This window comes from Chiloscyllium plagiosum, unplaced genomic scaffold (assembly GCF_037043375.1).
Source record: "Chiloscyllium plagiosum isolate Xiang-an unplaced genomic scaffold, Cpla_swu_hap1 HiC_scaffold_11, whole genome shotgun sequence".
NCBI classification, from domain to species: domain Eukaryota; kingdom Metazoa; phylum Chordata; class Chondrichthyes; order Orectolobiformes; family Hemiscylliidae; genus Chiloscyllium; species Chiloscyllium plagiosum.
In genome coordinates this window covers 34,735,910-34,759,412 of record NW_028270149.1, presented here as the reverse complement: position 1 = coordinate 34,759,412, position 23,503 = coordinate 34,735,910, and the positions used below count along the sequence as shown (strand labels likewise).

General features: G+C 39.9%; 1 protein-coding gene across 8 annotated transcripts in view; it reads left to right on the top strand.

Moving 5' to 3' along the window:
* tenm1 (teneurin transmembrane protein 1) overlaps positions 1–23,503 on the top strand; it is a 2,430,772-nt gene that overhangs the window by 2,147,849 nt on the left and 259,420 nt on the right. For 7 of the 8 annotated variants that reach the window (XM_087991975.1, XM_087991976.1, XM_043704862.2 and 4 more), the window contains one exon: positions 7,739–7,903. The exons of the other annotated variant lie outside the window; for it this stretch is intronic. In XM_087991975.1, coding sequence (XP_087848101.1) covers positions 7,739–7,903 — 165 coding nt within the window. The remainder of the gene's footprint in view (positions 1–7,738; positions 7,904–23,503) is intronic. 8 annotated transcript variants of the gene reach the window in all.

The window sequence follows — 23,503 nt, the reverse complement described above, 5'->3', positions numbered from 1 at the left end:
AAATTAAGGACTTCATAAAGATAAAAGAGATGAAATATAACATAGCAAAGATGAGTCGGAAGCCGGAGAACTGGGAAACTTTTAAACAGCAATAGAGGATAACTAAAAAGGCAATGTGCGGAGAAAACATGAGGTACGAAGGCAATCTGGCCAAAAATATAAAGGACGATAGTAAAAGGTTTTTTGGGTATATGAAAAGAAAAAAATGGTTAAGACTAAAATTGGGCCCTTGAAGACAGAAATAGGTGAATTTATTATGGACAATAAGGAAATGGCAGAAGAGTTGAATAGGTACTTTGGATCCGTCTTCACTAGGGAAGACACAATCTCCCACATGTAATAGTGGCTGAAGGACCTAGGATAATGGATGAACTGAAGGGAATTTATATCAGGCAGGAAATTGTGTTGGATAGACTGTTAGGTCTGAAGGCTGATAAGTTCCTGGGACCTGATGGTCTGCATACCAGAGTAATTAAGGTGGCTGTAGAAATCATGGACGCATTGGTAATCATTTTCCAATGTTCTATCAATTCAGGATCAGTTCCTGTGGATTGGAGGGTGGCTAATGTTGTCCCACTTTTCAAGAAGGGACTGAGAGAGAAAACAGGGAATTATAGACCAGTTAGCCTGACGTCAGTGGTGGGAGAGATGCTGGAGTCAATTATAAAAGATGAAATTACGACTCATTTGGATAGCAGTAACAGGATAGGTCAGAGTCAGCATGGATTTATGAAGGGGAGATCGTGCTTGACTAATCTTCTGGAATTTTTTGAGGAAGTAACTATGAAGATGGACATGGGAGAGCCAGTGGATATAGTATACCTGGACTTTCAGAAAGCCTTTGATAAGGTCCCACATAGGAGATTAATGAGCAAAATTAGGGCATGTGGTATTGGAGGCAAGGTACTGACTTGGATTGAAAATTGGCTGACTGACAGGAAGCAAAGAGTAGTGATAAACGGGTCCCTTTCAGAATGGCAGGCGGTGACCAGTGTGGTACTAGGAGGTTCAGTGCTGGGACCACAGCTGTTTACAATATACATCAATGATATAGATGAAGGCATTAAAAGTAATATTAGCAAATTTGCTGATGACACAAAGCTGGGTGGCAGGGTGAAATGAGGAGGATGTCATGAGAATACAGGGTGACTTAGACAGGCTAGGTGAGTGGACGGATGCATGGCAGATGCAGTTTAATGTGGATAAATGTGTGGTTATCCACTTTGGTGGCAAGAACAGGAAGGCAGATGACTATCTTAATGGAGTCAAGTTAGGTAAAAGGGAAGTATAGTGAGATCTAGGTGTTCTTACACATCAGTCAATGAAAGCAAGCATGTAGGTACAGTAGGCAGTGAAGAAAGCTAATGGCATGCTGGCCTTCATAACAAGAGGGATTGAGTGTAGGAGCAAAGAGGTCCTTCTACAGCTGTCCAGCGCCCTGGTGAGACTACACCTGGAGTATTGTGTGCAGTTTTGGTCTCCAAATTTGAGGGAGGACATTCTGGCTACTGAGGGAGTGCATGAGGTCAATTACTGGAATAGTGGGACTATCATATGTTGAAAAGATTGGAGCAACTGGGCTTGTATACACTTGAGTTTAAAAGGATGAGAATGGATCTGATTGAGACATATAACATTATTAATGAATTGGACACACTGGAGGCAGGAAGCAGGTTTCCCTGATGGGTGAGTCCAGAACCAGAGGACACAGTTTAAGAATAAGAGGTAGGCTATTTAGAACAGAGTTGAGGAGAAACTTCTTCACCCAGAGAGTGGTGGACATATGGAATGCTCTGCCCCAGAAGGCAGTGGAGGCCAAGTCTCTGGATATCTTCAAGAGAGAGATGGAATCAAGGGTTATGGGGATAAGGCAGGAATAGGATACTGATTGAGGATGATCAGCCATGATCACAACGAATGATGGTGCTGAGTTGAAGGGCCAAATGGCCTACTCCTGCATCTATTGTCTATTGTCTAACCTATTTCCTTATTTGTTGCTAAACTTATTCCACATCATGTCCTATCACACTTCTATCAATACTCCCACCACACACTTTTATTAACCAAGCTACCTCATCTCCCTTTCCTTTTTTTCTGTTCTTCTTGAGTATGAACTGCTTTGAATACTGAATTTGCCATCTTAGTTCCTCAGCAACCAAGTCTCCCTGACAGCTATTCAATCACATTCATTTATATTTCTTTGTGCTGTCAATTCCTCTGTCTTGGTACAGATGCATCCAGACAAAGAGCCTTAATCTTTGACTTTGTACTATTATCACTTACTCTGGTTCAACTTTCTGCTGCACTCATCGGCTTGTATGTTCTGTCCCTTTCTATTATACTTTGATTATTATTCACCTCTTCATTAAGCTGTACCTCTGCACTCTTTATGATTTTCTAAACTTCCCTTCAATTGAAACCTCACCTCTCACTCATTAGTTTCAAGCTCCATCTACAATCCTAGTTATACAATTCACCAGAACACTGAATCCAGTCTGGTTCAAATAAAGTTCAACCCAATGAAACAGATCTCTTTCTACCCAGTACTGGCACCAATGGCCCATGAATCGGGACCTATTTCTCCCACACCAGTTTTGAAGCTACACGTTCAGCTCTTCAATCTTATTTACCCTATGCCAATTTCCATGTGGCTGAGATAGTCATCCAGAGATTATTACCTTTGTTCTGTTTTTTGTAAATTTAGCCTCAAGCTGTTCATAATCCCTCAAGTAAACCTCTTTCCTAATTATACCAATTTCAAGTAGACAACACAGCCTTCACAATTGCCTGTCTTTGTTGCAAAGAATAATATCTATTCATCTATCTATGCAACCCCTTATACTACTACTTTCCTTTTTTTTATCCCTCACTTGAATTGTACTCTATACCATGGTGCTTTGCTCAGTTTGCTAATCCTCAGTGCAGTCTCCACCCCCCATCCACACTGTTCAAAACGTCATATCTAGTGGTCAAGGGCACTGGCCGAATCATCTCCAAGACTAAATTCTATATTTCCATATGTACTTTCCTTGCAGTCACTCTTTCTTATCCTTGACCATGGACCAAATTTTATGTAACAGATCGAAGGGCTGTGAGTGCCTCCTGAAACAAAGTCTCACAGTACAATTTTATTCTCCAGTTCAATGACTCTGATCCTTCAAGCAGCAGCATATGTGGTCACTGTTGATGATACGGATGTTCACTGTTTCCCGTATACTATAGCTGCAACACATCACCTACTAAACGACGTGTTCTATTTAATTAATTAACTTGGATGTTAAATATGTAGCGGTGAATTTCTTAACCCTGTACTCTTCAGCTATAACATTGGCCAATTGATTTAAATCAAGAGACAATCAAAAGGAACAGAAGAGGTACCCACCAATCACCTGCCTATTTTCATGTGATGTCACACCTCCCTCACAGGACGGAAGAAGTTGAAGGGTCCCTCTGTTGCCAATTTTTATCTCCTGCCCTCATTGTCCTTCTCATGTAGATTGGTTCTTCTCTTGATGAAGCCGACCCATTTTCTCATGTTGTTTGAGAAATTGCTGACTCCACTTTCTCTTTTGCCCTGTCTGAAGGTACTGTTCCCATTCTCGTGCACTTTTAATGAAGCTGCTGTCTCTTCCACTATTTCAGAAGAACAGGATCCTCCTCTTTATTGCCGAATAATTTTCAGTGAATCTCACGGCTGCACAATCCTCCCAGTTTCATTCATCGTGATGCTGGCTTGCTGCACACTGCTATGAGTCTGTTTCACAGCAATGCTGACTGCCGCGCATTGTTTTAGTTCTCTTTGTATACCTGCCAAACTGAAACAGTTGACATGGAGCCATGGGAGAGTTAAAAATTCAGAACTTACTCCAACGATAGGCCTGTGACATGTTCAGAAACAGAATTAGGTTGAGAATAATGTGTGGGCTCAATATTGGCTGAGGGAAGCTCAATGTTCCAGGTTTTAGATGCTGAGTTGAATTGAATTTATTGTCACGTGTACTGAGGCACACAGACAGCTTTGTCTTGTGAGTAATACAGGTAGATCACAGAGTTAAGTAGCATAGATAAGTAAATAATGGGTAAATAGTGGCAAACACAAAAACACAGGTATAGGTGAATGTTAAGAGTTTGTGAATCCATTCAGTATTCTAACAACAGTAAGGTAGAAACTGTTTCGAAACCAGCTGGTGCGTGTTTTCAGGCTTTTGTAGCTTCTCCCTGATGGTAGAGGTTATAGAAAAACATTGCCTGGGTGGGATGGATCTTTGAGAATGCTGGTGGCCTTTCCTTGACAGCGGCCCTGTGGATCTGTTGGTCCAATAGGCAAATTTGACTGGGTCAAGAGTAGTGAGAGGCTGGAGTTGATTAATGCCATGACCAACCTTTCAATGTACTTCACAACCACCGAAGTTAGGGCCACTGGGCAGTAGTCATTGAGCCATGCTACATGAGCCCTCTCAGGTACAGGGATGATGTTGGCCCTCTTGAAACAGGCAGGGACAGTGGCCTGCTGCAGGGAGAGGTTAAAGATGTCCAAGAAGACCTCTGTCAGTTGATCTGCTCACGCTCTGAGTGCACGACCTGGTACTCTGTCTGGTCCCATCGCTTTCCTTGGATTCACACGAAGGAAAACTGATTTGACCTCTGATGCAGTGACTGTTGGGATATGTTCGTCAGGACTTTGTTGGAATAGGTGTTACCGCTCTTCCAAATTTCTGCTCAAAGTGAGCATGGAAGACATTGCGACGATCTGGGAGGGATGTGACATCATCTGTTATCTTGTACTGTCTCTTTTTAGAACCTGTGATGTCATTCAGTCCTTGCCATAGTCGCCGGGTGTCTGTCTGGGTCTCTAGTTTGGATCAGTATTAGTCCTTGGCTGTCTTAATGCCTCTGTGAAGGTCATACTTGGATTCCTTATATTTGAGTGGGTCTCCTGATCTGAAGGCCTCACGGCTGGTTTTTAGCAGGTTCTGTATGTCCTGATTCATCCAGGATTTCCTGTTGGGGAAAACCTAGATTGACTTCCTCAGTATGCAGTCCTCCATACACTTGCTGATGAAGTTTGTGACGGTGGTGGACTACACATCCAAGGTACCTGCGGACTGTTTGAACATGGCTCAATCAGCTGATTCCAGACAGCACTGGAGTTGATCTTCTGCCTCCTCCAACCAGCACTGAATCTGTATCCATGAGAGAGTCCCTTGCTTGAGCTTTTGCCTGTAAGCCGGGAGAAGAAACACGGCATTGTGGTCAGAGTTCCCAAAATGAGGGCAGGGGAATGGATCGGTAGGCATCTTTCACAGTGGTGTCGCAATGGTCTAAGATGTTCAGGCCCATGGTGGGGCAGGTAATGTTCTGGTGATACTTGGGCAACACTTTCTTTAGATCGGCTTGATTGAAGTAGGCAGTCACCAGTGAACAGGGCCTCAGGATGTTCCGTCACCAGAGTGTTAGTGGTGGAGTACAGCACATCCAGAGCTTCCTCAAATGTTTGCTTGTGGCAGTATATACACAGCAGTTAGTATAGCAGCGGTAAATTCCTGTGGTAGATAGAAGGGGCGGCATTTGATGGTGAGGAATTCAAGGTTTGGGGAGCAGTGGCTGCCCAGGGTTGCAATGTCAAACATCACAAGTTGTTAATTAAAAAGCAAACCCCCCCCACCCTTTCTCTTACCCGAGGACTCTGTACGGTCCATATGATGGATAGAAAAGCCATCAGCCTGAAGTGCGCAGTCGGGAATGGATGGGTTGAGCCAGGTTTCTGGGAAGCAGAGTGTGCAACAGTCACGTAATTCATGCTGGAAGCTGAGCCATGATCTCAGTTCGTCCATCTTGTTCTCCAGAGTGGGATGCAGGTATAGTTTAACTGTTTAAAAGATACCAGGATAAGTACATGAATAGGAAAGCTTTGGAGGGATATGGGCCAAATGCAGGCACACAGGACTAGTTTTAGTTTGGCAACATGGTCAGCATGGACTAGTTGAACTAAAGGTATGTTTCCATGCTGTATGACTGAGTCTATAACTCTATAAACTCAGCTTCAGGTTTGCTAATGTTCAACCACTTCTCATGCTGCGTGAAAGCCATACCATACAGAAAAGCTTTGTTTCACAACTTGATACAAGTGGAGATGGATTTATAAAGTTATGAAAGGAATTAAATTTATTTTCTACTTAAGCCTGGAACATAGTCTTTCTTGAAAAGTTTGATTCTGAACACTATATGTTGTCATATTTTACAATACTTTGGAGCCTGCGTATCTATGTCTTTCAAGCCAATAACTACATTTTTTGGGAAGGTTGCAAACATTTTAAATCCAAAAGTGAAATTGGGAATGCCAATTGGGATTGATTAATATTTCCAATCTAGATTATATTTTAAAAACTTGTTTTTTGATATTTTTCTTATTTTCTCCTTTGAAATATTAGTAACATTATCTATGGGTTAGGATGCTGATATTGAGTACAAATGAGTAAGGTTTGGCATATTGGAATGCATGCTGTCAAGAAGAATAACATTATTCTAACCACGTAGCTGTCAAGTTACCGAACCATTTGTTGTTTGTGCATTGAATCATTTTGATCTCACTGGTATCATTGGTGCATATGATTTTTTTTCCAGATTAATTTGTTCCTCTTGAATTAATTTAGCTTAATCTGTGATGTTTTATTATCTGAAATCCAGGCAGCAACAATAAAATAAACATGAATCTTCAACAAAATGAGACTTGAGATATTTTAAATCAATTACCTTCCTTTTCTTCTTGATATATGTTTTGTGGTGTCAAACAACCCTTTTTTTTATTCTGTATGAAGTAACTCTCTTCTTAAGGTATTGGGCCTTACTAAGGTGCAGCTCTAAGATGAGCGTTTTCATACCTCACTCAAATAGCCATCTCTATGTGATAAACTTAGCAATGTGCATTGTCCCAAGTGTTGGCATCACAAACAGCGAAGATCTTTTCCTTATACCACGATTATGCATGTGCTTTTTCAGTGGGATCAATGAATAATAATCAACAATAGCAATCCTGACTAATTTGTCTTTTTCAGGCCAAAAGTAGCCAATTGTGATCAGTTCGTTTAGCACTTCCAGAAATTGAATTAAAGTCTACATGAGAAACTCATGCATCAGATAGTTACCCATTAAGCCATCAGGCAAGATTCGCAATTCATTCTTTACACAGGCTTTCAGGCTGTCAGTCATATTATAGGTTGAGTTGAAATAATGCATTTTCTCCTTTGTGCCAATTGGTCTAAAAATAGTGGATGGCTAGATTCGAGAAATACGACAACGAATATGTTCGAAAATAAGTTATTCACTTGCACCTCCATGTAAACAAGACCTGTGGTGCAGAGTTACAATGTAAAGTACCCCCTTTTGATAATTTATTTCATTTTGTGATTAGGGCAAATGACTTGTTGCAGCAAATGATTTATCCCTTACACCTGCTTTGAAATTAGCATTTGCTCACCCTCTGGGACTTATTATTGTAAAATTGTGGTACTCAAGCAGCAAATTGCTCTTCACATAGTGAGTGTGGAAACGTATTTGATTTGTCACAGATGTTCCCACTGTGCCAAATCACTTGCCGTATTTATGAAACTGTAAAATAAGCAGACAAAAGGGTGAAATTCCATTAAAAATTAGTCATAATTGTTTCACTTTGTTGAGTATATTTGAATTGACTGCAGAGATCTACATACATGAATAAAAATGCCTGTTGGTTTTACAGCAGTGCACCTGTTTGGCCTGACCTGGCAGCTGCAGCCAGTACATGGACAGCTCTACGAGAACGGGGGAAGCAAATCTTTCACTGGGCTGGAAAACCTGGATACTACTGCATCTCCCATGGGCGGAAAAGGTTCAGACAAAGATGACATGAAAGGAGGTCTTGGAGGTAGCTGTGCACCTAATGATCCTTAAAAAAGATGAGTGGAATTACAGTTTAACTCCCGAGTCAAGCTCTGCGATAACTATTCAAAGAAGGCTTTGATTTTGTTGGGGGCTACTACTATTTATAAAGTGGCAAAGCCTAATCTATGTGAATATAATGCTGCCCTGATCATTAGTTCCATGTCAACAAACACCAAAATTAATGGCAATAAGCACCAGTAAAAGAAGGATTATTTTATTGTTTCTTTGAAAGTACACAACAACTGACTAATTAGACTTTGTTACAGATACTTCTGACAGGAGGAGGTGGAGGGAAAAAAACTGTACGAGTTGTCTCATAAAACTTAGATTAGGCAGTGTTTAATGGACCAAGGAATTAGAGCTGTCATAATGTGATTTAGGGGAGCAAGGGTAGAACTAATCTGCCCAGTCACTTCAGCATTTGTATCATCTGTTCCCTGTGGAAGTGAGATGGTAAATTATAGTTTTGTTGCTGCAATAGTAGGTTAGGTAGACATTCAGGTCACAATCAAAACATGATAGCTCAAATAGAGAGTGTCTAACTAATTGCAGTGAGTTGATTGCCATACAAATAGACTCTCTGTTCCTCAGGCAATGTGTTCCAGGTTCTGTTAATGGAGAGCATTAACAGTGAACATGAATTGAAATCCAGTCTTGATACATTGTACATTTGCCCAAATTTTCAAAAAGCAGTAATCACCATTGGATTGCAGTTTTTGCACCTGCTTTTAAAACTGCATCTACTCCCCTACATTTCTGAGTCCATTTCCAGGGGCCTCGGAAATGTACTGCACATGTTTAACCTGGCTGAATCCTCACAGTGTAAGATAGTCAGGGGAAAACAAGCCACACCTACTTTTTTTACTGCACTAACTCTACTCCATTAATCATCATAATTTACTGAGTATCCCTCAACTTTTCAGTGTGTCAATGAACAAGTGTGAATCAGAAAGTGAGTAAACATTTGGAGTAGGAGGTTGGAGTGGGGAGCAATGGGTTAGATATAAAGGAGGATTGTGAGGCACAATGATTCATGTTGGATCTAGAGTCAGGGTTGGGCAGGAGATGGACAGGGGAAGCTGAAGTTTGATTGGATCCAGAAGGGAGAGCGTGTTGGGTGTCTTGGGTATTGAGGTGTTCATGATCGCTGTGAGGTGAGATTCATTGCCTTCAGTGAGGGCTCAGTTTAAAAGTTATCCAGTCGTCAAAGTAGATTTTAAATTGCTCCAATGTTTGCTGCTGAACTATTGACCAAATAATTGGAAGTATCCAAAGTCTTTGCTTTTAATTCAAAGCTGGGGACTGTCTGGAGGGTTTTGGGTACCAGGTTATTGGCCATCAGATGTTTAAGCTTTCTGGGCATTTATAATCTAGTCAATGTGCCAGGACTTCCAAGTGACCCCAATGTGTACCTTTCAGGATTTGTTTAGTCTTGACCTTCCAGTGTCTGGAAGATCTGAGCTTGAGACATTGACCAAGAGATCACTGATGTTCCAGTGTGTGAGTGATGTGAATTTGCTTCCACTCTGCATTTCTAAGCGAGTTGGCTTATTATTTTCAGCCTACACCACCAACAAACAGAAACTCAAAAAGACAAGACAAATGTGTCAGTCTCTCCCAGCCGTTGCACCAGCAAGTCCTAAGATCTCCCTCTTCCTGATGACAAACACTGCGTCCCTCACAACCTCAGAGTAATGTTTTGGCACAGCCCTTGTGGTGAAGTGATAGTGTCCGTAGCTCTAAGCCAGGAGATCCAGGTTCAAGTTCCACCTATTCCAGAGATAAGTAATAACATCCCTCAACTGGCTGATCTCAGGTTAACTCTGAGGAGGCTTAGCTCCCAGACGTTCAAGTTTTTGAAAGGATTACTACTGAAGATTGCCATAAGCACGACCCAACATGATGATATTATATGGACTTATTGACTAAAAAGCTTAGGTTTCATGCTTTCAAGATCCTAACATCCACATCCTCCTCATAATCTCTGACAATATGTCTATTACATCAATGTAACTTCTAACTATTTGCTAAAATTGAATGAACAATTCTTATTGAATACTAAACCTTCTTCGAGTCAGACCAGTAATTGGCTCTTCTCCACCACACTCAACTAAGTAGGCCCTGTCAGTCACTACAATTCAAGAGATTGGCAGCAGCAAACTGACTATATGATGATGTGATAATACAACATGGTGAGTGGTGATGTGGATTTCACTTAACTGCTGCGAGGGAATTCCTGTTTCAATGCAGAGGATTAAAATAACATAGAAGTAGCAGTTACAAGTAACAAGCTTAGCTAAATTGGCATTGAGAACAGGTTTTTTGGGTTGTCTTTAACAATGGAAGAGAACACCATGTCTTGATGGTCTGTCAATTCAGGTTGAGCAGTCCATGACTAAAGGGCTGGTCTGCTGAGGTCCATCTATTTCAATGGGTGCTTAGAATTCCTGCTCAGCATGTGAACAGAATCCCTTGCACCTGGCATAAAAATTCAATAAATGCAAAGACACAAGATGGCCACTTTTTAATTGGCAAGCTGAAATATCAGCCTATGCATGGAATTTGCGGATGACTTACAGCTGATCAATGATATGCACAAGACAGTAGTAAATGTCATGGAATTTTCTCCGCCAAAGTTTGACATGACTTCACTATAAGAGAACTGGTTTATTGTGATATAATCAGTAGAAGAAAAACATTGTGTTCATCTGGCAGTGAAGTGTTCAAAGAAAACACATCAGGAACAAAGTTTTTCTGTGAGGAATATATTCTGAATGATTGAACCCCACACATAGTTCAGAATGTGTTCCCTCCATGTCTCTTACTGTACAAGTGAGCCAGTTAGCTTCATGAGTAACTGTGCTCCAATATAAACTCCACAACAGAGACAAAGACCTGTTACATGAGGAAATTCACACTGCTGTCATCAAAATGTCTAAGTTGGATACATTTACTTTTTGAGTGATTTCAATGTAAGAGTGGATGCAGACTGTGAGCCATTACCATCTTGCTTTGGATATCATGACCTCAGAAAGACAATTAAGAATTGACAGGGAGCTTTTCTGCTACCATAAGCTTTGTGTTCTGAAAAGAAGCATTAGTTACACACCATGACACAAGGTGTCATGGATACATCCACGATCAGGATGACACAAGCTGAATTTGATCATCACCATATGAGACTCTGTGAACAGCATTCTCAACAGATGCAGCTGTCACAGGACTGACTGTAGAGATGACTTCCTGGTGTGCACCAGTGTTAAGAAACAGCCCATGAAGATTATTTTCATTCAAAGCAGAGATGCCACATTTGCATCAATGTCAGCTGTCCTGCCCAGGTAAAACACAACAGTATTTGACTCAATTGAATCAATCTATCTTATTCCCGCACAGAGTGGAGAAATGAAATGAAGCATTCTTCAAGACACCATCTACAAGATCACACTCTCGACACATGGAAAAGAACAAAAGGAAAACCTGACTGTTTTGAGGCTCATATCCAACTGATAGAATATGTCATTGAAGCCAAGCAGACTGCCTTCATTAATTGCAAAAGAGATCTGAGGATAAAGCTTTGGAATGCACTCAGAGCTGCTTGCAGTAAATTGCAACAGACTGCTAGATGCTGCATCGATGAATACTGGTTACAACTCAGCCAGAAAATCTAAATAACTTTCAACGCAGAGAATATAGGGAGCTTATATAAAGGAGTCAAATGAAAAGGCAATGTCGATAAGCATAGAAACTACCCCATTGAAAAGAAAGTAGACAAGCAGGATGCTGGAAGAGCATAGCAAGTCAGGCAGCATCAGGAGGTGGAGAAGTCCGATGTTGCAGGTATAACCCTTCTTCATGTTATACCTGAAACATTGGACTTCTCCAGCTCCTGATGCTGCCTGGCTTGCTGTGCTCTTCCAGCCTCCTGCTTGTCTACTTTGGATTCCAGCATCTGCTGTTTTTTTTGTTGTCTCGAGTCATTGAAAACAAAAACAGGGAATATCATCACTCACAATGTACAATTGGCAATTGGGGTGGAAATTTATCTTGAGTTGTACTCTTGGGAGAACACACATCAGTGAAGCCCTAGACACCATAGAAAGCTGCTTCACACTGCAGAGCTAGATATTGGAAATTAGTGGAGAAGTCAACAAAGCTATTGACTTACTGGCCATAAGCTAAACTCTAGGTGTTGATCCTATACAAGTTGAATGTATCAAATTCAGGAAACTGGCACACCAAGGAGCTTTGCCTGAGGTCTTTAATAACAAATTTCAAACATTTTTGAACATCTGCAGTCATGTTTTGGCTGACTGTCCTTCTAAGAAAAAACACATAATTAAAACTTCGATATGTTTGTCTTCAAGTACTGTGGGGTCCCTCTGTCATCATGAAACCATCAGCATCAGGATGACAAATGTCATAGTCCAGGATGTTGACTGACTTCCACCTGTCAGCACTGATAATGTGACACTGGAAGTTATTGATAGCTTCATTTATCTGTGTTCCATAATTACCAGCAATCCATCACTTGATTCTGAAATCAATAAACAACTGCAACTTTTGCAGTGTGCGACGGCCAAGCTGAGTAAGATAGTGAGAAACAGCAACCTGATTGAGAATATTAAACGAGGAGTATATGTTAGGGGGAAAGGATGAACAGTTTCCACCTTTTCTGTGTCAGCAGTTTTTTTTATTTTTTTGCATTTCTTGGCAAGGCAACATCAGTTCAAAGGTTCTGGGACATTCTAATTCCATCAGTGTACACTGATTGACATCTACACTGGCTCAGTGCACTTATTGGATGAATGAAGGTTGTATAGCTAAAGGCATTCTACTGTATACTAACCCTTGGGTCATGACCTCCCGAGGTCTATTGCACTGCTATTAGGATTCCTATAACTGAGAAATGGAGATGAAAAACATAGACCTTGATAATTATGGAAGTTGTTGCTAGTCATGACCTCTTGAGACTGAGTGTTTGGAAGGGCATTAAAAGAGGCAAACAGAAATGAAACACTTAGCTGATTGAAAAGAAGACCCAGAGAAAACAGAAATCAGGAAACTGTGTGCCTTCTCAGCATGCAGTGAAGACTCCCATGGGGGCTTTTACCCTTCAGGCAATGCATTACACAGTGTTGACTGTCATGTTACAAAATGTTAGGCTACCAGTACCTATAAATAGTATATTGGCACAGGAGCATTTTGAGAATAATTCTAACTCATGCTCAGACAGTCCGTCTGGACCAAGTGATTTCTGTCCCAGTCTAAAGGATTGTTTAAGTCTCCCTAATGTGGCTGAGTTAACTACACTGGCAGGCAGGGCATTCCACACCCTTACCACTCTGAGTAAAGAACCTGCCTCTGACATCTGTCTTAAATCTATCACCCCTCAATTTGTAGCTATGCCCCCTCGTACAAGCTGACATCATCATCCTCGGGAAAAGACTTTCATTGTCTACTGTAGCTAATCCTCCGATCACCTTGTATGTCTCTATCAAATCCCCTCTTAGCCTCCTTCTTTCCAATGAGCACAGACACAAGCCTTTCAGCCTTTCCTCATAAGACCTACCCTCCAGACCAGGCAATGTCCTGGAGAAATCTCCTCTGCACCTTTTCCAATGCTTCCACATCCTTCCTGTAATGGGGCGACCAGAACTGTACACAATATTCCAAGTCCGGCCACACTAGCGTTTTGTATAGTTGCAGCATCATGGCTCTGGAACTCAATCCCTCTACCAATAAAACCGAACATACTGTATGCCTTTTTAACAGCACAATCAACCTGGTGGCAACTTTCAGGGATCTATGTACATGGATTCCAAGATCCTTCTGCACATCCACACTACCAAGAATCTTTCCATTCACCCAGTATTCTGCCTTCCTGTTATTCTTCCCAAAGTGAATCACCTCACATTTATCTGCATTGAACTCCATTTGCCACCTCTCAGCCCAATTCTGCAGTTTATCAAGTCCCCCTGCAACCCGCAACAGTTTTCCACTCTGTCCACCACTCCACTAACTTTAATGTCATAAGTAAATTTACTAACCCATCCACCTATGCCTGTGTCTAAGTCACTTATAAAAATGACAAACAACAGTAGTCCCAAAACAGATCCTTGTGGCATACCACTAGTAACTGGACTCCCGGCTGAATATTTTCCATCAAACACCACATGCTGCCCTTTTACAGAAAGCCAGTTTCTAATCCAAACTGCTAAATCACCCTCAATCCCATGCCTCCCCTTTTTTTTCCAATAGCCTACCGTGTGGAACCTTATCAAAGGCCTTACTGAAGTCCATGTACACCATGTCAACTGCCTTATCCTCACCCACATGCTTGGTCACTTTATCAAAAAACTCAATGAGGTTTGTGAGACATGACCTGCCCTTAACAAAACCATGTTGACTGTCTGCAATCAAATTGTTGCTTGCTAAATGATTATAAATCCTATTCCTTTCCAAAACTTTTCCTACAATAGACGTAAGGCTCACTGGTCTATAATTATCTGGGTCATCTCTACTGCCCTTCTGGAACAAGGGCACAACATTTTCAATCCTCCAGTCCTCTGGTACTAAACCTGTAGACAATGATGACTCAAAGATCAAAGCCAAAGGCAACAACACCTCCTCCCTGGCTTCCCAGAGAATCCTCTGATAAATCCCATCCAGTCCAGGGGACTTGTCTATTTTCACTCCTTCTAGAACTGATGACACCTCTTTTTCCTTACTAACCTCAATCCTTTCTAGTCTAATGTCTCATATCTCATTCTTCTCCTCTACAATATTCTCCTTTTCCTGAGGGAAAACCAATGAGAAATATTTGGTTAGCACCCCTCTGATCTCCACAGGATCCACACACAACTTCCCACTTCTGTCTTTGACTGCCCCTATTCCTACCCGAGTCAGCCTTTTATTCCTCACATACCTATAGAAAGCTTTAGGGTTCTCCTTTAATCTACCTGCTAAAGACTGCTCATGTCCTCTCTTTGCTCTTCTTAAAATTCTTTACAACTTCCTAGCTAATCTGTAACTCTTGATCGCCTCATCTGAACCATCTTGTCTCATCGTCACATAAGCCTCCCTCTTCTGCTTAACAAGAGATGCAATTTCTGCAGTAAACCACATTTACCTTACCCTGTCACTTCCTCCCTGCCTGACAAGGACACACCTATCAAGGACACACAATATCTCTTCCTTAAACCTGCTCCACATTTTGAATGTCCCCATCACCTGCATTTTGCTACCCTATTCTATACATCCTAAATCTTGCCTAATCGCATTGTAATTGCCCTTCACCGTATCTCCACCACTTCCTGCTTTATCCTGATTAACTTTGCAGTGCAGTGAAGAGTTGGCTATGACACTTTGCTTTCTCATTTTCAGACTCACAAAGGCCGACACACTCAAATACAAACACCTAAAGGGAACTTTCAACAAGATCAGTTGCATTAAATATAGAGAAACCGTACGTGAACATGGTGACATTGTCAACTCTATCTCATATGTAACACTTTCAGCTTTCAGAACTCTTATTATAAACAATATAATTGTGATGTTTATGTCACCTTTGAGAATGAAAGCATCCATATTTGACTTGATTCTAGAGCATTTCAGGATTAATTGGAATCAATTTGATGATTAGTGAGATCATTTACAATGAAGTGTACTGTCACCAATTACTTTTCTGTCATCATTACTGCTACTTAATGAATCCTCTGTATTTTCAGTTGGCGTAACAAATGCTGGAGTGGGAAGAAAGGGTAGTTTAATTAGTTATTGGTTAACTGTGCTTTTGCACATTAGATGCCACACAGATTTACTTGTCCCTTATGTTCCTGTTTGATGTCTCTATGAAACTTTCTATTGATTCTTATGTTCTATTTCATAGTAAAGCTATGGTACTATGTTTTAGTTATACAAAACAAGTAAAATACCACATCTCTGCATTTTCTGCACTCACTGTAAAACTCATGGTTTTCAACTAAAAGCATGAACTAGTAAAATTTATGCATGTGTGTCCCTTGTTGATACATATGCACACAAATTCTCATTACCTGCAGAATGATTTCATTGTACAACAGAGGGTAGATTTTCCCTGCAAACATATAATGATTTGCTCACTGACCTAGAATTCAACAATAATAATTTCTCTCGATATAGCAGAGTATAATGTCTCAAGGCACTCAGCAGCAGCATCACATAGCAAAATTAGATATGAGCCAAATAAAGCAAAATTAGGGCTGATTACTAAAAATTGAACCAAAGTGGTAGGTTTTAAGAAACATTTTAAAGGAACAACTAGGGGCAGAGTTCCACAGCTCAGGGCCTAGGCAGCTGACAGTAATGCTGGAGCAATGAAAATTAGAAATGTTCAAGAGGTCAGAATTACATGAGTGTGGCTGCAAGAGGGTTATGAGATTGGGATTACAGAGATAGTGATGGTAAAGTCATGGAGTTAATCAAAACAGAGAGAAAAGTCACATAGTCAAGATATTACTTGACCAAGACCCAACAGACAAGTGAACAAAGAAAGCAGCTATTTCTTACACAGATCTCTAAAACAGCAACTCGCTAAATGAACAACAATGCCTCAAAAATGTATATCAACCTTCCTGACACAATTTTGAGATGTCAAGTTTTGGTATAATGGAAACGTGAAAAATATTCAGCCTGTGGTCAAGAAAGCAATGAAACCTAATAACTATTACATCATTAGCAATTTACACAAATCCATGTAAGACAAAGGACATGTAGCAAATTTGTTGGGGGTATTTTCCTTTTTTTTTGCTAATTGCTTAAATTACTGATCTAAAAGAGGTTGTTTCTGCTACACGTTCATTATTTGGTCTTTGTGAACAGATTATTACATAGGGGTTGACACCCATTTTCTAGCTATGAATATCATTGTGGCACATAAATAGCTATGCAAAAGATATGTTTCCAATAAAAAGCAGGACAAAGGACGATGGGGAACAGACAGAAAAGTAGAATTGAGATCAGGATAAGATCAGCCATGATCATGGTAAATGATAGAGCAGGTTTGAAGGGATGATTTGCATACTCCCGCTCCTATTTCCTATCTTCCTATGTTCCTGTTGTTCTCATGCTGGCCCACAGATGATATCACAATTTTTGTCTGTCATTGGCTAATATCTCCCAGATGGGAAATTGGTGTTTAGGGCTTTCACATTAGGCATTAAGTGGGTCTTTTGGATATCTGCAGATCCTCTGACATCAGTTATTTTGCTATGCTGAAAAGTGTTGGGAATGTGTCCATCTTCAATTGTGTGAAGAAGCCCTACGCAGAGAACTTCTGACCACAGAATTTGCTGGGTTTCATTAGACTGCTTGTAGGCCAGCCCTCCTGACTAGTGCCTCTGGATTGCAGAGCTATCAGCCAACCTATGTGCTGGCAATTCTTCAAGGCAGAACATCCTTTTAAGACAGGGATGAAAGTCTCACCTAAAGCAATTAAAGTACTCCCAGCCATGGGGATTGTGGGCTGGCTCCTTCATTCCAGACCTTTTAGCTATTTTAGAGGGAAACCATGGCATCTCATAAAATTCTGATTAGTCCAAGGAAGAAGTAGTTCCATCCTGAAGTCCTCCATCCAATTAGTAGTCTAACTTGACATTGTACGTTAATGTTCATTATTTCAAAATTATATATATTCAATGCAAATCATCTGAATTAAATTCAAGTTTATTTTTTTACAACTTGATCCTACATTTATTTCCTGTAACCTAACTGGACTGTCATATCCTCATTCCAACTTAGATTTGCTTCTCACTGCCCCAGTAAGGAAATTGGGTGCCATTCCACTACTTGTAACAGAGAAGAGGCAAGGCACCAAAATAAAAATCCAATTTTGTTTCCTTTCACTGCAACTATTGTGGACCTCACGAACCATCAGGGGGCTTGGAAGATCCTGGAGTGAGCCCACAGGTTTATTAATTGGAGCAAAAGAGCTTAGTACTATTACTATCACCGCCTACTTTATAAAGGCTCCAAACATTCACCTGATGAAAACCTTAGCTAGAGTCCAAGAGCTCGACTGAAAATAATGATTTCTTTTTCAGATCATTTCTGCCCTCTATATGGGCTGCCACCTCTTAATGATACTGTAACCTGTACCCTGTAGCAGTATCACATCATCTGCTTCTTCAGCATTAGGTGACTTCCTGTTTGAAGCCTGGTTCCTGAAATTAGGATGGATTCAGGTCATGCCTGATGGAAGTTTTGAGGTCTGACCCTTCCCCATCAGCAAGACAAATTGGCCAACTTGTAAAATTGTGAGCAAAATATATTTTAAAGAATACACATTTCACAATAATGTGGTGACATTTGACTATTAGATTGTTATTTTTGCTTTGTGCAACAAATGTCTTCTTAGAAAACTAAGTAAACAACAATGCTTTAACAGCTTGAACCGAAGCTCTATAATTTTCCTCTTTCTCAAAACAATTAAAGCAGTTTTCAGCCACACCTAAGCACGTGCAGATTTGCAAACTCCCACTGCATGAATCAATAAATTGATTTATTCCTTCAGTTGATGAGGATTTGAAGGTTATTTGCACTTTTTTCCCAAAGATTTTAAAACAAATTGGAGATCTGAATTTTGTGAGCCCAATTTCAGGCATGATGTATTTAAATTACAATCATCTCCTTGTTTGTTATTATGAACATTTACATTACAGCTGGGATTGACACACTTTTGATTATCCATGTCTGTGATATTCCTTTCTTGAAGTCAAAATATTAAAGAGCATCATGGCTTGTTTTCTCATGTGGTTAAACTCAGCTAAAAGGTGAGATGGAATTCTTAGATTGCTTTATTTTGGTCACCTTCTGTGTAAATTGTAATAGCTAGGATGTTATCATAGACATGACAAGTTATTCCTTTGAACAAAATACTAAATTTTCAAGGCATCACAGGATTATTACATTACAGAAGAAAGTTCATTTTGTCTGCACTGACTCTGACTGAGCAACATGACTTAGCACCATTTTCCTGTCTTTTCCTCATAACCCAACTTCTATTTAAATAACTTTTTAATCCCCTCTGGAATATTTTGATTCAATGTGATGCAGAATCTCTTTCTTTGTTCTATCTATTTCCCTGATATCTATCTGGGCCATGACAAATGGATCATTCCTCTCCAGTACTGAGCAATTGCCTTGAATTCTGGAACCAGACACACAATATAACGTTCAGGAACCTCACGCATAGCTGCAGGGAACAATCTCCTATTGTCTCCTACTACCCCTAAATTCCTTTTTGCTACCCATATTGGTATAATAGCCTGTATACCACAGTCCCATGGTCAGTTCTGCTTGTCCACGCTGCAGCCCCTATTCCCATCTAAACAATCAGAACTCAAACCATTGAATATTTGCAAAGCCTGAGGCTCCTGCTTTCCTACCTCTGGGTTCACTTACCTGCCTCACTCACAGTCACATCCTTCTTTCTTTGATCACTGATCAAATCAGAGAATACCATCGGAATGGATGTAACTTCAAGTAAAATTCCCCTACCTGATGTGTTACAGTGTTTGTAGTTTGGCAGCTTATACATTCAGAGCTAAAGCTGCTCAAGCTGTATACACTTATGACAGATGTATTTGCCCTGGTTCACGCTGGTGTTAGGGATCAGAGAAGGACTAAAACACCTGTAGCTGTAGCTACATGTTGGGTTTAGGGTTGAAGAAAAGCCCGAGGATTCATGGAGCCTCAGATTAAACTTCTGAACCATTCATAATTCAGTGCAGCTGAGAGTTGGGATGAAGAAAGTGCACAAGCAGTATTTGCTTGGTGCAGCTGAGAAACATTATTGTTCCAGAAAACCTGAAGCAGCTTGGCGAAGCTAGCTTTTTGTGTACAGAATGTGTGTTCCAGATCCAGGCAGTGCAGCCCCAGGAAAAGAGACTGAATGATTGGCAAAGGAGCTGTAGTCGAGACAGTCCAGGACAAAGTGGCTTTTAAGGGGCATCCAAAGATATGTCTTTGAAAGGGAAAGATTGTAATCCCTTGTAGAGGAGGTGAAGTTTCGATGAGGTTAGGTGACCCACAGTGTCATGGGTAACTGGGGGCATTGCTGTTATAGCAGCATTTGCTGTTTGATGTGTGACATTCGACCACAGTTTATCCCTGGGTAAATCGAGGACAGAGTCACAGGACACATGAAGGGACCTTCAGCCCATTCAGTCCATGCTTACCTATCTACACTAATCCCACTTTCCAGACTTGAATGTGTTGAAATTTCAATTGGTCCCCAACATATGTTTTAGAGATCATGAGTTTACCTGCCTCAACAAACCTCCCAGGCAGTATATTATTGGGACACAATATGTATATGTTGTAGCTTGTGTTAACGTTCAAACTTCATGTGGCAAACTTTTTTTTAAAGAGTGGAATCTCTCTTAAAATCTACCTAAAATCATACTTAGTTTATTTTGAAATAAGTTTCCAGACTGAACTAGATTATAACATCAACTTGGCAATCTGTCCAGGAATCATGACAAATATATACAGTAAAGCATGCCTGCCCTTTGCAAATTTTCATGTCATACTTATTATGAAATGTTTGTCCATTACTGCACTAATGTTTGCTCATCCATGGTTTTTTGGGAATCAGTGGCTGAACTGTGAAAATATCATGCATTACCCATGTGCAGTTGGCATTTTTGCTGTTCATGAAAATCGCCACCTGTGACGAATGCATGGCCCGTGGATGCCAAAACTTCATCTTATCATAGATTCTTTTACTTTTCAAATTGTGTCTGGTAAAGTTTAGTTTGTTTGGTAAAATATTGATATTTTGTGGCTTTATTCTCTTATTCAGAACTCAAACACTTTTCTCCTTTAAAAAGGAAAACAAAAGTTACTGGTACCTAGCGAGATCATAAATCAGTTTGGTAATGTCATTGGGGATCGTACCTATTGGATAAATGTTTTAAACAATTTCTTCTGAAAATAGATATAAGAAACAAAAAAGACATTTCTAATGAATGTTGTTAAAAAGTTGAAGCATACAGGGTTTTAAATAATATATGGCAACACAAGTATGGAATAGATCTGGGATTAGAAATCATAGATTGCTAATAAGTGTCTTTTTTTGACAGCGGTGGGATGTGGGTAGGAGCTTGGCCCAAACATCTGTGCTAGTACCTCAAACAATAACTTAACTCGTTAGCTCTCGGGTGATGAGGGGTGAACTGCTTTCCTGAGATTTCTCACCCGCCCCCTCTGTTGGTTGCAGCAAGGTTAAATTTATCAGGATCCCTTGACTTGTGGATACATGTTTCCCTCTCCCAAATTTCTATTTTTGTTTAAAAGGAGCCCATTTAACCAGGAATGTGTGAATTAACAAGAAAAGTGACTTTATTAAATACTAGTAGTGCAAAGTACATTCAGATTAGAAATGAGGTCAGTCTAAAAAGATAAAAATTAAGAAAAAAATCAGTCTCTGAATTGTTCATGAAGAACAAATAGTTGAATCATGCAACCATTGTCGTGAAGATGACCAAAAACATTGAGGTTGGTAATTGAACAGTCGATTATGAAATTCCCTGATTTGCAGGTTGATTGTAACTCTTTTACTCTGATTCTTCTGGCAATGGTTGATTGGCATCATTCAAAATGATAGTGTTCATTTTTTGCTTTGCCTGCAATGCAAGGGTACTGTCAACCTTACAGCAGACCAATGCAAACATTAGGGAATTCAGTCACTGACAAGCATGGAAGAGTATTGCTCTCGCATTTGAATCTATTCTCGCAAGTCAAAATGCAAAAGCTCTTCAAGAGGTTGCTTTCTGTGGAGAGGGGACAGTCAACTCCTCATTATTTCTTCCTGTTACATTTTCCTCTCTGTTTGAAATTTCTTTTACATTCTATAGTGTGACCTTCCACAAATCCCACACAGACCTTTGTCAGAAAGTGACTGAATTCACATCTATTGTCATTATTTAGCTGCAGCAAATTTATTTGAAAAAAGCACATTTTGGAGTGAAAAGTTAACAATATCTGTGGTATTTCAAGATTCTTCTATATCATCTCGACAAATGGAAATATTAGATATAATGTAAGGGATAAATTTCTACAGGACATTATTGACAGCTTTTGAAATATTGAATGCAGTCCTTGCACATGATTATATTAAACATATATGCAATAAAAAGAGTTATGTAGACTGAGGACTTTTAAAAAAACATATTCACAGGATGTCAACATCTCTGGCAAGTCAAGCATTTAATGCCTTGAGAAGATAGTGATTGGAAATTTTTCACTCTGCTGATTATTAGAGTGTAAAATGCTTTGTCAGGAATAATTATTGATGCAAGTAATAACAAACATTATCTTGAAGGGATTTAGATAAATATTTGTAAATAACATATGTAAAAGAACAGAGAAAATATGCAGACTATTGGAATTGTTCCAGTTATCGATGGATGAGAACTTGGCACTGCAAAAGATAATATTGTTTCCTTTAGTGGTGTCTGTAATAAATGACCCTCAGTGAATGTACAAGACAGTAATTTGTTCAAGCATAATGTGCTAGGCTTGAGTTGTTAATTCTCATTATGTGAAATGTTGAGATTAGGTTCCCTTAATACAAATTTACTGATTTTTAGTAGCACATCTGGTCAAAAAAATGTTTCTTGAGAACAACATATTCCTACCCTTTTAAAATCTTAATTTTGAAGACATTCATGTTACTTACATGTCCTAGGAAATGTTTTGTGACATAGGACTTTGATATTACCAATTTTTTTATGTTGGAGATGAAATCTTTCAAACATGCATCTGTTGCAGACCAATGTGTTAGATGGCTACATAAAATAGATAATGGAAAACTAAATTGGTCTACAAATATGAATAATTTAAATCCCTCTTCAAAGAAGAAGAATCCCTCCAGTGTTGAAGCAAGCCCTTCAGCCCAATAAGTCCAGATGAACCCTCTGAAGACTAACCCATCCAGACCCATTCCCCTGTATTTATCCTCTGACTAATGCATCCAACCTACACATCCCTGAACACTATGGACAATTTAGCACAGTTAATTCACCTAACCTGCACATCTTTGGATTGTGGGAGGAAACCTGAGCACCAAGAGCAAATGCATGCAGACACGGGGAGAATGTACAAACTCCATACAGACAGTCCCTCAAGACTGGAATTGAACCTGGATACCTGGTGCTGAGAGGCAGCAGTGCTAGCCACTGAGCCACCGTACCACAGTCTTATTCGAATAAAATTTCTCTCAGTGTCAGAATTACAAACTTTTTCAGCAGAATGAATTTATACCTTTTAAACTAAAGCTTCATTTGTTTCCTCAAAATTTATTGGCAATTAGGAGTTGATCCCTCATATCTTATTTCTCCTATTCCTGTTTTAACCATGTGCCATAATTACTAAGGCCTGGGTCCAAAGATCCAAATCCTCCTACCAGTAAGGGTAATGTTTCAAACACAGTGACATTTTCTAAAAGTGGCAGACAGTAAGGGGCAGTAATCAATTTTTTTTTATCTACCTTCCACATGATGACCAATGTGAATTATAAGATTGAATTTTTTTCATAAATCAT